At 45.6% G+C, this 13,922-nt stretch overlaps 1 protein-coding gene across 6 annotated transcripts in view; it reads right to left on the reverse strand.

Moving 5' to 3' along the window:
- BTD (biotinidase) overlaps positions 1 to 13,922 on the reverse strand; it is a 69,613-nt gene that overhangs the window by 32,980 nt on the left and 22,711 nt on the right. For 4 of the 6 annotated variants that reach the window (XR_004349734.1, XM_032630916.1, XM_032630917.1 and 1 more), the window contains exon 2: positions 293 to 557. Coding sequence is in view for 5 of the 6 variants with exons in the window: in XM_032630916.1 (XP_032486807.1) it covers positions 293 to 557 (265 nt within the window). In the remaining variant the exon portion in view is untranslated. Of the gene's footprint in view, positions 1 to 292; positions 558 to 658; positions 846 to 13,922 lie in introns of all 6 variants that reach the window. The other 2 variants (XM_032630919.1, XM_032630920.1) reach the window with 2 other exon arrangements.

The following is a 13,922-nucleotide window of genomic DNA, read 5'->3' on the forward strand; positions in this document are numbered from 1 at the left end:
ACTGCCACGTGCCTGGCCCTGGGCTTCCCAGGCTGGAGGGGAAGCATCACCAGGGGAATCTTGCTAAAATGTACATTCTGACTCAGCAAGTCTAGGGCAGGCCCCAAATTCTGCACTCCTCCCAGCCCTGGAGGGTCTGCTGATGCAGACCACCCTCTCAGTAGCGGGACTCCAGCCCATGGACTCATTCAGCTCATCTTTACTGGCTGGGCTGAATTCCCAGAGGGAAACGCAACACCAAGGGCTAATCTGCCCTGCTCTGCAAACAAGCTGACCCGGGAGAGCTTCTTGCCTTTTGGGCTGCGATCGTCACTTGCTGTTCATAGATGTCGAGGTTCTGGTTCATGAGCTCCAAGGCCTGCTTGCGGCTGGTGAGGGCCAGCGGGTTCGGGCTCAGGATGGACCGGTGCTCGTACACGGCAGCCACGTATTGGGCAGCCTGGTGACGCTCAGCCGGGCAGCGCTCCTCGGCCTGGGCCCCCAGGGCAGCCACGCAACAGCCGCAGAGGAGAAGAGCGAGCTGACGGCTGGCTCCAGACATAACGCAGACCATCAATCTAGAACGCAATGGGGCAAGGAGAAAACAGCTGAATCCAGAATCCCACCAAGATTGGGACTTGCGCAGCTGTGATTGATTAATCCCGGCAATCAGACTCACCGGCTGTGATGCTGCAGCTCCAAGAGTTTCAGGTTCCTAATAAGAGGGTATGCGTTTCTCTCCAAACATGTAGCGAGTTACGTTTAAAATGGCTCACTGTGTTAACAGTCTGGTTTTAGAACATTTCCACAACAGACCCAATGTTTGCCACGATTTGCTTCCCCAGCAGGACTCTTCTAGTTGCACACTTCAGATTTAGGCAATAACTACTATTCTGATTATTTTAGATAACTCTGTGACATACTCCACACCCCACCGCCTGCCCTCAATACACACAAACATACTACAGGTCAGCCATCTATACCAGCTGGGACTGTCGTGATCCTAATAATACAGCTCGGCTATCTTAGCCACAAAAACCTGATGGATCACAATTCTCCCTGCCTTTCTTTGGTTAGTGATGAATATAAAGCGTAAGCCTCCCTTTACCCAGCACCACATTCTTTAACTTGGTGCAGAGAAACTGCTGACTTCTACTTAAATGCCAGGTTATGGACAGTCAAAAAGAAGTCTCCCCATCAAAGCATGACTTTTTCCCCCGCGTTGAACTTGAGAATTGCCATTGCACACCATCACCTTCTCAACCTCTGTTTCTGGGACTCCAAAACTCCTGCTCAAAAAAAACATACTCATTTGGAAATAAAATCCCTTTGCAGTAATAAAATGCAACTTTCTAGAAAATAAACTAGAATTTTCTAGAAAGTAAACTCAGCTTTGTAGCTCCTACCGTAAGAGATTAGAAGTAAACTTTCAATGACACTTCTGTGTGCCTTTTTTCCCCAAGAATAGGCATTTTAATTTCTAAAAGTTATGTGTCACTGGGTGTTTTTACACACAGTTCTGCCTTGAAAATCGGCTTGGCCTCCCAGCCACAGTCCCTCCCCAAGCACACAGACTTGCCAGGCAGTGCCAAGGCCAGGCCCCGTGCTCCGTGGAGATGTGCCTGGGCCAACCAACTGCCCAGGAATCCAACTAAATGTCAAGACAGCAGAGACAAATCAAACCACATTGCTGCTCTTTAAAGACAAAATGCCACCCTGCCCAAGTCTGACTCAGAAGCCCCGTGTTTGCATTTCAAAACCAGACCCCCCAGGCCGCCACAAATCTCTTTTTCTCTCAAAGTTCCAGAAACAAAAGCAACCATAAGTATTTTCAGCAGCAGACCACGGACTCGGGGTGCTCAGTCAGAATCCCCGCAAACTCAGGTACTTCTCAGGGTGAGCAGTGCTCTCCATCCCAACCCCGCCCTGTCTCAAACTGTCACTTCTCTCCTCAGGGAAGAAATGTTCCATCCAAATGCCAGGCTCCAGGGCGCACTGCCGTCAGTCTGGGGCACTGTAAGCAGTGTTGGAAGATCAGATCAAGAGGCCTTTGAGTGAGCAGCCATGAGCTTTTGAGTAGAAACGGAAGTATAACTGATAAACTCTCTTATCTGAATTTTGCCTCTGAAGACCAGCAATGAATAATTTTTTTTGAATTTTATTTTATTTTTTTTATACAGCAAGTTTTTATTAGGTATCTATTTTATACCTATTAATGTATATATGTCAATCCCAATCTCCCAATTCATCCCCCCCAGCCCCGCTTTCCCCCCTTGGTGTCCATACGTTTGTTCTCTACATCTGTGTCTCTATTTCTGCCCTGCAAACCGGTTCATCTGTACCATTTTTCTAGGTTCCACATATATGCGTTAATATATGGTATTTGTTTCTCTCTTTCTGACTTCCTTCACTCTGTATGACAGTCTCTACGTCCCAGCAGGGAATAATTTTTAAAGTCTCAAAATCGGTTTCCCATTCCAGCTCTGGTTTCAGAATGATGATAATGGGGAGTGGTTTGAGGGGAAAGCTTTCATCTTCAAAGTCAAATTCGCAATATTTCTAAAGTATAAGGTCATGGCCTCACTAAGAGGGGGGAAACAAGGCCGGGTGGTGGGGGGAGCACATGAACCAGGACCCGGTGGGGGCAGGTCAGGAGGTCCTGGAGCTGAAAGCGGCGTTTGCGGGGTCCTCCTTCCTCAGCTAAGAGCTGCATGCCACTGATGTGGGGACAAAGAACATTCGTTTAAATCTCAGGGACTGGGCTTCCCTGGTGGCGCAGTGGCTGAGAGTCCGCCTGCAAATGCAGGGGACACGAGTTCGAGCCCTGGTCTGGGAAGATCTCACATGCCGTGGAGCAACTAAGCCCGTACGCCACAGCTACTGAGCCCGCGTGCCACAACTACTGAAGCCCGCGCACAGCAATGAAGACCCAAGGTAGCCATAAATAAATAAAATCTCAGGGCCTTGCAGTCCAGCAAAACAAGGAAATTGCGGAACCAGCAAGATATCCCCTTTCTATTTTGAGAAAATAAATTTAGATTATTTACAAAAAGAGCCTGGTAGGAGAGCCGTGAGTGGCAATCATTTCTGCGTGAACAGAGGTAGGTCAATAATAAGGGGTTATGCAGATTCAGCCAGGTATTCCCCCTTTGAAGAAGCAAGCCTAATGAGGTAGGAGAGAATGAGTCATTAAAATAAAAATAGGCACCACAGTGCACCCTTGCTGAAGAGTGGTGTTCTGGTTTTCCCTCTCTACGTGGCAGGGGCTGTGAAAGGCCTGGATGGCAGCAGCAGGTGCTGGCAGGCGACAGGATGCAAGGGCACAGGTGGCCCGGTGCTGGCTCAGGATGGCGCTCACCGAGTGGCTGAGGGGCCGGGGTCTCCCTGGGAGTCACGAGGTTCTTGGTGATCCAGCAACAGATCCACCTGCTGAGCAGGGCAGGGCCTGGACCATAAACAGAATGGTGGCTGGAGATGTGTGCTCAGTCTGAAAAGCTAGCTTCGAACCTCCTTCCATCGTAGGCATTTGACGGGAGTCTAAAATCCAGGAAGGGCCCAGCGTGAAGGCACCACTGAGGTGACAGTGTGCTCCCACATCCTGCTTCCTGAGCTCCACTGAGGCGGGGGCGGGAGACGGCAGGGCCGGGACCGCGCTCACTTCAACATCCACGTGATACCCGCGGAGGTGCAGGCGTCGGGGACCCAGCGGTGAAGGCGCCTAGCCCTTCCGAGTGGACCCTCCCCATGTATGCGGAAACTACCACAATCAACACAGATCGTCCCCCTACTCATGATGGTTCGACTTTACGATGGTGCGAAAGCCATGTGCTTTCAGTGGAAACCGTGCTCAGAATTCAGAATGTGGACTTTCCCTGGGGGTCCGGCACGCAGTACGACCCTCTCTCTGATCCTGGGCAGGGCAGCTGCAGCCCCCAGTCACGGGGGTGAGCAACTGATACACGGACAACCATCCAGACCCGCACTCCATTCTGTTCTTCCCTTTCAGTGCAATATTCCATAAACTCCGTGAAACAATCAACCCTTTATTATAAACTAGGCCTTGCGTTAGAGGGTTCTGCCCACGTGCAGGCTAATGTGAGTGTTCTGAGCACGTGTGAGGTGGGCGGGGCTGAGCTGGGATGTCCGGGAGGCTGCGTGTATCAAATGCATTTTTGACCCATGATATTTTCAACTTACGATGGGTTTATTGGGACGTTAACCCCATTGTCATTGCCAACTGACTGCACCTAACGTGTCATTTGGCAATAAGTACGAAGGAGCCATAAAGACGGGGAGGGGGCAGGGAGGGCCTGGCATGGGTGGGGGTAGGTTTTAGACCTGGACGGGCTCCAGGAGAAGCCGGCGTCCGAGGAAGGTGCGAGAGGAGGCCCGTAGGTGCCGGGGGAAGAGGGTTCCAGGCAGCGGGCTGCTCGCTCTAAAGGCCCGACTGGGAGCTTTCGGGTGGTTCAAGCAGCAGCCAGGAGAGCGGTGGGCTGAGACCAGGGACCAGGGACCACGGAAGGCGGCAGAAAATGAAGTCAGAGGGAGATAACCGGCAGCTCCCACAGCGCCCCACTCTCTTCCAGCCTCATCTCCGTGGAGATCCAGTTAAAGCCTGGGTCAATCAAGACGCTCCTGTGCTCAGAATCCCCCGCTGCCTGCAGAGTGAGAGCTGAGCCAGGAAATCATTGCTGGGGTGGGGACAGCACTGCTGGAGTGACATCTTCATGCAAAAGCATCCTGGTCTTCTCACCGCCCTACAGAAGCCTCTGCTTCTCAGTTCGTAAGGAAACATGCTCCCCTGACACTAATCCTGGTCAGGAGGGTTCTTATGATCTATGAGGAAAAAAAATCAAAGTCTTAAATTACATGGAAATCTATTTTGTGGAAATTTGGTAACATGTCAATCACCAGATATTTTTACACACAAGGAACTTTTGTTTTCCATCTTGCTAAATGAGTCACCTTGAAAATTAGCTGTGTTTCCTTCCTAGCCATGCTATTACAATAGTGTCTTTTGCAATAAAATGAAAGGATTATTATGAAGGTATTCTTAATAATTTCAGAGGCAGGTATATACACTTAAAATTTTATATATAGACATACTGATCGTTTTAATAAAAGATCTTGTCACTCTTGTGAAGGAGAATGACAGCGCCATGATTGGGAAGTTGGCAGAGGAAATGTCATATCCTGTGGAACAAAGCTGAGGGACCAGCTAAGTCATTATGAGCGAGCACAGTATACACTTCTACGTGTATCTGACAGGATGCCATGAAAAATACTGTTAAGTTCCAAACAGTTCTAAACCCATTCTCATGAGTTTTGTGATTTCCTTGTCCAAATCCTTTTACATAAGCAGGAGAAATGCTCATCTGCATCTAACTTACATAATCTGAATTTAAAGAAACCCCAAAGAGACCTTTATTTCCCAGAAAGCCTCTTGTTCTCTGCCTCTGTGCCTAGTGACCTGGTCCATGACCAGCCCTGGAACAATGTAAAGCCCCACAGTGTTGTAGCTTGAACAGCTTCGTGCAAACCATCCACCACCAAGACTCTGATGCCTCAGGGTGTATGTCAGGTGGCAACTGAGTGAGGGTGATGCTGAGGTTCAAGGCTGAACTTACATGGAACAGTGAGTAAATTATCAGGAACCCCTGGCTGAACTGGTAAATTGTCATTTTTCTTTTAAAAACATTCCAGGGGCTTCCCTGGTGGCCCAGTGGTTGAGAGTCCGCCTGCCAATGCAGGGGACACGGGTTCGTGCCCCGGTCCGGGAAGATCCCATATGCCGTGGAGCAACTGGGCCCGTGAGCCACAATTACTGAGCCTGCACATCTGGAGCCTGTGCTCTGCAACAAGAGAGGCCGCGATAGTGCTAGGCCCATGCACCGCGATGAAGGGTGGCCCCCGCTTGCCACAACTAGAGAAAGCCCTCGCACAGAAACGAAGGCCCAACACAGCCATAAATAAATAAATAAAGCAAACTGTCAACAAGTAAAAATAAACACTATTATAAAACATTCCAGCTGTTACCTCCAAAAAGCGAGTGACATACTAAAGTGTAACCGTGGACCAGGCCTTGGACTGGGGCCCCTTTCTGGTGACGGGAGTAATTTCTCTTAGAACACCGAATGAGCAATCGTGGCACTTGAACCTAAATATGTCACCTTTCTTTTCCTCAAATGGGAAATTACCTTCATTATTTAAGACAAAACTTCCCCCTGAAATGCACAGGTGTTTAATGGAAGAAGTCTCTTTTCTTCACTTTGTTGTGCAGACAGAAAAGAGCGCCCACGAGACTCTGCTCCAAAGAAGAGACCCCTCCAGGTCCGCTACTGCCACCCTGTGGGCCAACGGAGTACCACTTACCCACGTGGGGATTTGCGCTGAAGTGCCGCAAGAGTGCGTCATTCTTAAGAAGTAAATGGATGTTTTTTTCCTCCTTTCCATTCCTAACACTTCATCTATCTCTTTTTTCCCCACCTAACTCTTTTACAGTGAAAAAACTAGACAACATTTGACTTTCCAAGATTTGGGTCTCATGAAAGCTATTTTTTTATTTGCCATGTTCCTAGGACCTATTTCATCTTCTATATTCACAGGTTCTAAATTTGCTGTGATTTCTTACAGCAGTACACCCCATAGATGTGAGTGGGTGTGCAAAGCAATGCAACCCATCCATAGATGCACAGCACTCTTCACAGGGAAATCTAGTTGAGGTCAAGGATCCAAAGGGACAAATTTTTACATGGCTGCCACGTTGCATTTTATGTTACATGTTAATGTTTTCAAACCACTTTAACACCCACTGCTTGATTTTATCTTCCTGTCACATAAAGCAATGAAAGCAGATGGTAAAATTCCATTTTCATGAAGAGGGAATCCTCCAGGACTAGTTAGTGGTGAGAACAGAATGGAAAGCAACTCTCCTGTCTCCTGGTCCAACCCTCCCAGTACATGTTCAAGATGGGGGTAATTTATCAGTCAGACCTTCAAAGACCACTGTGGTGTCTTCATTGCAGCCGCAGCAGAACTCAACAGAAATTCACAGTACCCTCACAAGGGAGAGACTGGTTGGTCAGACCAGAGCAGTGGTTCTCAAAGGGGGATGCTGACGCTGAGGCACCTGAAGGGCTTGAACATGCAGTTCCCTGGACCCCTTGCCCAGAAGTTTTCACTCAGCAGACCTGGGGTAGGGCCCTAGAATATGCATTTTCTAATGAGTTCCCAGGTGATGGTGGTGTTGATACTCCTGGCCTGGGGTCACCTGCAGAGCCACTGGGCTGGAGGGTAAAGGCAGGTACATTCTGACACTATCTTCCCCTCACGTCAAAGAAAGACACGAGTCAGAACCATCACCTTTATTTCCCAGGTGCTTCTCCAACAAAAGGGCTGAGAGAATGTGGGCAGATTTCAAAGTGCTCCCACCACATTAGTGGAAATGACCAGCAAAGTATTTAAATACTCAAACTGGGGGGAAAAAACGTCCCCAAAACAATCTGGTCCAGGTCGGTTAAAGGATTCAGTGCTTGTCTTTGCCTTGACAGGAACATCACTGTAGAACCAGGTTGTTACTGGTTTTCATTTGTTTAAATAAGGTTCCTGATTTTAAAAGACTAGAACAGGGGTAAGAGATAGATATTCCATTAGGTAATTACATAAGATGAATAAAGAAATATGTAGGAATTAAATGAATAAGTAAATAATGTATAATATATTTATAAATTTAAATAAATTTTAATTTAAAAATTTTAACATAATTATTTATAAATATAATTATACATTTATAGGTAATCTGAAAAATCTTCCAATTATATTCTGCAGAAGTGTATCAGATTTCTTCTCAAAAGCTTATCTGGGGCTTCCCTGGTGGTGCAGTGGTTGGGAGTCTGCCTGCCGATGCAGGGGACGCAGGTTTGTGTCCCAGTCCGGGAGGATCCCGCATGCCGCGGAGCGGCTGGGCCCGTGAGCCATGGCCACTGAGCCTGCACGTCCTGAGCCTGTGCTCCGCAACGGGAGAGGCCACAACAGTGAGAGACCCGCGTACCACACACACACACAAAAAAAAAGCCCTTGGGAAATTTCTCCCCCATTTCTTTGTTGGACTACCTTCAATTAGAGTCATCAGAAGAAGCACCTTCTAGGGAATGAGGACCTGAAGACTGGACATGGAGAAACACAATCAGCACATGGAAAATATGATGCCCTAGAACCACAGGTCAAATTTTTCAGGGAAGATGTGCTCAGAAGTGGGGGCAATGCAAAGGTTCTTTGTGAATTAAATGTATGGTGGATAAAACATCTCTAAGGGCATGGTGGGCCAAACATCACGACACCACGTCCCATCACCTCTGTGCTCTTGTCCGCCAGTGCTCGGGACTGAAACACCCAGATCACAGGACCAGCAAGATGGTGAGGATGCCCTGCATGCAGAGCGTGGAGGACAACGGAATGGGTATTAGAGCCAGGAAACCGTGGTCCCCAAGTCAAAAGAACAATCCCTAATAGGACAGTCTGGAAACACTGAGAATGAATGATAGTAGGAAGAGTAAAAGAAACAACAAAAAAATCTAAGGTAAAACACAGCACTAGAGAAAACATGCCAAAGGCCACCTTCTCCTATGGAGGGTCCAGGAAGTATCTGCTGGGGAGAGGCACAGTCAAGCTCACCAAGAGAGAAACAGCAAAAGGCAGGCAAATGGGTCCAGATGCTGTCCCTCTGAGTACCTGTGGAGGATGCTCTCGACACAAGCATGGTGGCAAGCTGTAGGTGACCCGCAGTGCAGTTAGAGGGCAGCACACGATCAAGAATGAGAGTGACCTTAGCCCTACTCACAAACATGGCCGACTCCATGCAGGGCATGGTAAATGGCAGAGAAATGGTCAGTAGCTCTGCTTTCGCCTCTCTTCCTAGAGGCACTGAGCATTTTTGTTTTCTTCTGCTTTGGACAGACTGGTAATTATTTGTGGGCCTTACTGGTAGTTCTCTGTACGCCACCACACTCAGAACAACAAGAGGAAAAGTTTGATTGAATAAGTGATATTGGGATAACTGAACAACAATTTGGAAATAAGATTAAACACCTTACACCATATACAAAAACAAACTCAAAATCAGGAGTTACATGTTGAATGTTAGGAAAACTAGAATAAATTATAATTGGCTATCAAGGGTTTGATGAAACAACTTTCTAAAATCTGAAGCAGTTAAAATAATAGAACAGATTGATAAATTAAAATGTACATGCAAAATATAAACATCAAGATAACACTTATAAATAGGCAATAAACAAGAACAGATTTAAAGAAGAAAACAAATCATAAACAAACACTTTGAAAAACTCTGAACTTATATACAAAATAAACATTAACTTGTACTATTTTAAAATATTAAATTTGGAAAAAAATAAACTAGTAAAGTGATAATAATAGTACTTTCTTATTGGGAAAAATGTTTAATAATTCATATTATAAATCACAAACAGTATTCTTCTGGGACTTTATCTTAGGAAGTCATTTAAATAAGAAAAAAGTCAGTTGAAATGACAGCATACTATGGAAGTAAAGAATACGGGCTTTTGAGTTTTAAAATGTCTGATTTGAAATCCTGGATCTGGGAATTCCCTGGTGGTCCAGTGGTTAGGACTCCACACTTCCACCGCAGGGGGCACGGGTTTGATCCCCGGTTGGGGAAGTAAGATTCTTCATGCCGTGTGGCGCAGCCAAAAACAAAAAAGTAAATCCTGGCTCTGATACTTACTCATTATATAAGCTCAGATAAGTTATTTAACACAAAGAAGCTTCAGCTTCTTCAACTACAAACTGGAAGTGAAAATACCTGATGTAAAGCACTTAATGTTTAATAAGTAGATGCTAGCTAAAATTGAAGAATAAGTCCCAGTAGATGAAAGCTGGAAACAAACAATATCTAACATCCAATATGAAGAAAGCTATGAAAATATATACAAACCAGGTGGAATATTAAGCAAAAATTTTAAAGATAGCTATGCTCAACAAACATAGTGAAAACTTTTCTCTGTTTACAGTGGTAATAGCGAAGTAAAACATGCATACATGTGAACAAAGACTGGAAAAGAATGTGAATAACTGAAAACATGACAGGTCATCTTATGGAGATTTAAAATGTTTTCTTAATGTCACACTGTTTTTCTACTAAATGAAAAACATAAGGAAAAAAATAAACAGTTGAGACTTCTGGTTTCCAGTCTGCATATAAGGAGCTTGGAAGCAGCCATTCTATGTTAACAAGTAAAAATGTGAACAAACTGAAAACCAACAGCTCTTCTTAGATACATCTGAGAACTGAGACCACAGGGCAAACTGCTGCCTCCAAAATTTAGAGAGACAGACAGGTGAATACAAAAAATCACAACCTAACTGAGTAGAAACCTGTGAGCAGAAACCTCAGCGGAGCCAGTACCAGTACAGGAAAAGCTAAACTGTAACTGACCAGTTGCTGGAGGCTCAGGGTGGACAGGTCCAAGAGTGAAGAACTTCGGGAGAGCCCGGCTTTGGCAGGGTGTGCCCACAGTTCTGAGTTCTTCCTCTAGGAGCTGTACCCGGTCCTCGCAGTACAGCTGGAGATAATCTCTGCGGCTAGAGAGAGCGGAAAAGCAGCCAGAGTGCACTGTTCCTCAGGAGGCCTGCCCTCAAAAGAAACTGTTTTAGCACAGTGAACCTATTGGGGCTTTATAGAACCTAAACGACCTAGGGGGAGGGAGACACCCAACTCCAGCCCCCTCTAGCCATCCTGTCCCCCCAGAGAGGTGGGCTAGACTGGGCAGTGTGAACTTGTCAAGTTCACTAAAAGATAGGCCACAGGACAAAAGAGCACTTCCCACTTTCCACACCTGGCCAGCACTACTAAATGCCTATTTATTACAGTTCCTCTACCCAGTACCTCATGTCTCATATCCAGCTTTCAAAAAAGAATTACTAGGCATACTAGAAGGCAAAAAAAAAAAAATTTTGAAGAGACACATCAAGCAACAGAACCAGAGTCAGATGTGGCAGACATGTTGGAATGATCAGACCAGCAATTAAAAATAACTATGATTTGGACTTCCCTGGTGGCACAGTGGTTAAGAGTCCATCTGCCAATGGAGGGGACATGGGTTTGAGCCCTGGCCTGGGAAGATCCCACATGACACAGAGCAACTAAGCCCGTGCGCCACAACTACTGAGCCTGCACTCTACAGCCCATGAGCCGTAACTACTGACCCCGTGTGCCACAACGACAGAAGCCCATGCACCTAGAGCCTGTGATCCACAACAAGAGAAGCCACCGCTATCAGAAGCCCACACACTGCAATGAAGAGCAGCCCTCGCTTGCCGCAACTAGAGGAAGCCCGCGTGCAGCAATGAAGACCCAACGCAGCCAAAAATAAATAATATAATTAAGAATATATATATATATATTATAAAGTTACCATTTTAAAAAATAGTGGAAAAAAAAAAAATAGTGAAGATTGGTTCAAGATGGCAGACTAGAAGGACGTGTTCTCACTCCCTCTTGCGAGAGCACCGGAATCACAACTAACTGCTGAACAATCATTGACAGGAAGACACTGGAACTCACCAAAAAAGATACCCCACATCCAAAGAAAAAGGAGAAGCCACAATGAGACGGTAGGAGGGGCGCAATCACAATAAAATCAAACCCCATAACTGCTGGGTGGGTGACTCACAAACTGGAGAACACTTATACCACAGAAGTCCACCCGCTGGAGTGAAGGTTCTGAGCCCCACGTCAGGCTTCCCAACCTGGGGGTCTGGCAACAGGAGGAGGAATTCCTAGAGAATCAAACTTTGAAGGCTAGTGGGATTTGATTGCAGGACTTCAACAGGACTGGGGGAACCAGAGACTCCACCCTTGCAGGGCACACACAAAGTAGTGTGCACACTGGGACCCAGGAGGGGGAGCAGTGACCCCACAGGAGACTGAACCAGACCTACCTGCTAGTGTTGGAGGGTCTCCTGCAGAGGCGGGGGGTGGCTGTGGCTCACCGTGAGGACAAGGACACTGGCAGCAGAAGTTCTGGGAAGTACTCCTTGGTGTGAGCCCTCCCGGAGTCCACCATTAGCCCCACCAAAGAGCCAGGTAGGCTCCAGTGTTGGGTCGCCTCAGGCCAAACAACCAACAGGGAGGGAACCCAGCCCCACCCATCAGCAGATAAGCAGATTAAAGTTTTACTGAGCTCTGCCCACCAGAGCAACAGCCAGCTCTACCCACCACCAGTCCCTCCCATCAGGAAACTTGCACAAGCCTCTTAGATAGCCTCATCCACCAGAGGGCAGACAGCAGAAGCAAGAAAAACTACAATCCTGCAGCCTTTGGAACAAAAACCACATTCACAGAAAGACAGACAAGATGAAAAGGCAGAGGGCTAAGTACCAGATGAAGGAAAAAGATAAAACCCCAGAAAAACAACCAAATGAAATGGAGATAGGAAACCTTCCAGAAAAAGAATTCAGAATAATGATAGTGAAGATGATCCAGGATCTCGGAAAAAGAATGGAGGCAAAGATCGAGAAGATGCAAAAAATGTTTAACAAAGACCTAGAAAAATTAAAGAAAAAACACCTAGAAGAATTAAAGAACAAACAAACAGAGATGAACAATACAATAACTGAAATGAAAAATACACTAGAAGGAATCAATAGCAGAATAACTGAGGCAGAAGAACGGATAAGTGACCTGGAAGACACAACGGTGGAATTCACTGCCATGGAACAAAATAAAGAAAAAAGAATGAAAAGAAATGAAGACAGCCTAACAGACCTCTGGGACAACATTAAATGCAACAACATTCGCATTACAGGGGTCCTAGAAGGAGAAGAGAGAGAGAAAAGACCCAAAAATATTTGAAGAGATTATAGTCAAAAACTTCCCTAACATGGAAAAGGAAATAGCCACCCAAGTCCAGGAAGCACAGAGAGTCCCAGGCAGGATAAACTCAAGGAGAAACATGCCGAGACACACAGTAATCAAACTGACAAAAATTAAAGACAAAGAAAAATTTTTGAAAGCAACAAGGGAAAAACAACAAATAACATAAAAGGCAACTCCCATAAGGTTAACAGCTGATTTCTCAGCAGAAACTCTGTAAGCCAGAAGGGAGTGGCATGATATGTTTAAAGTGATGAAAGGGAAGAACCTACAACCAAGATTACTCTACCCAGCAAGGATCTCATTCAGATTCAACGGAGAAATCAAAAGCTTTACAGACAAGCAAAAGCTGAGAAAGTTCAGCACCACCAAACCAGCTCTACAACAAATGCTAAAGGAACTTCTCTAAGTGGGAAACACAAGAGAAGAAAAGGACCTACAAAAACAAACCCATAACAATTAAGAAAATGGTAATAGGAACGTACATATCGATAATTACATTAAAAGTGAATGGATTAAATGTGCCAACCAAAAGACACAGGCTCGCTGAATGGATACAAAAACAAGACCCATATATATGCTGTCTACAAGAAACCTACTTCAGACCTAGGGACACATACAGACTGAAAGTGAGGGGGTGGAAAAAGATATTCCATGCAAATAGAAATCAAAAGAAAGCTGGAGTAGCAATACTCATATCAGATAAAATAGACTTTAAAATAAAGAATGTTAAATAAAGAGACAAGGAAGGACACTACATAATGATGAAGGGATCAATCCAAGAAGAAGATATAACAATTATAAATATATATGCATCCAACATAGGAGCACCTCAATATCTAAGGCAACTGCTAACAGCTATAAAAGAGGAAATCAACAGTAACACAATAATAGTGGGGGACTTTAACACTTCACTTACACCAGTGGACAGATTATCCAAACAGAAAATTAATAAGGAAACACAAGCTTTAAATGACACAACAGACCAGATAGATTTAATTGGTATTTATAGGACACTCCATCCAAAAAC

Source organism: Phocoena sinus, chromosome 4 (genome assembly GCF_008692025.1).
Source record: "Phocoena sinus isolate mPhoSin1 chromosome 4, mPhoSin1.pri, whole genome shotgun sequence".
NCBI classification, from domain to species: Eukaryota; Metazoa; Chordata; class Mammalia; order Artiodactyla; family Phocoenidae; genus Phocoena; species Phocoena sinus.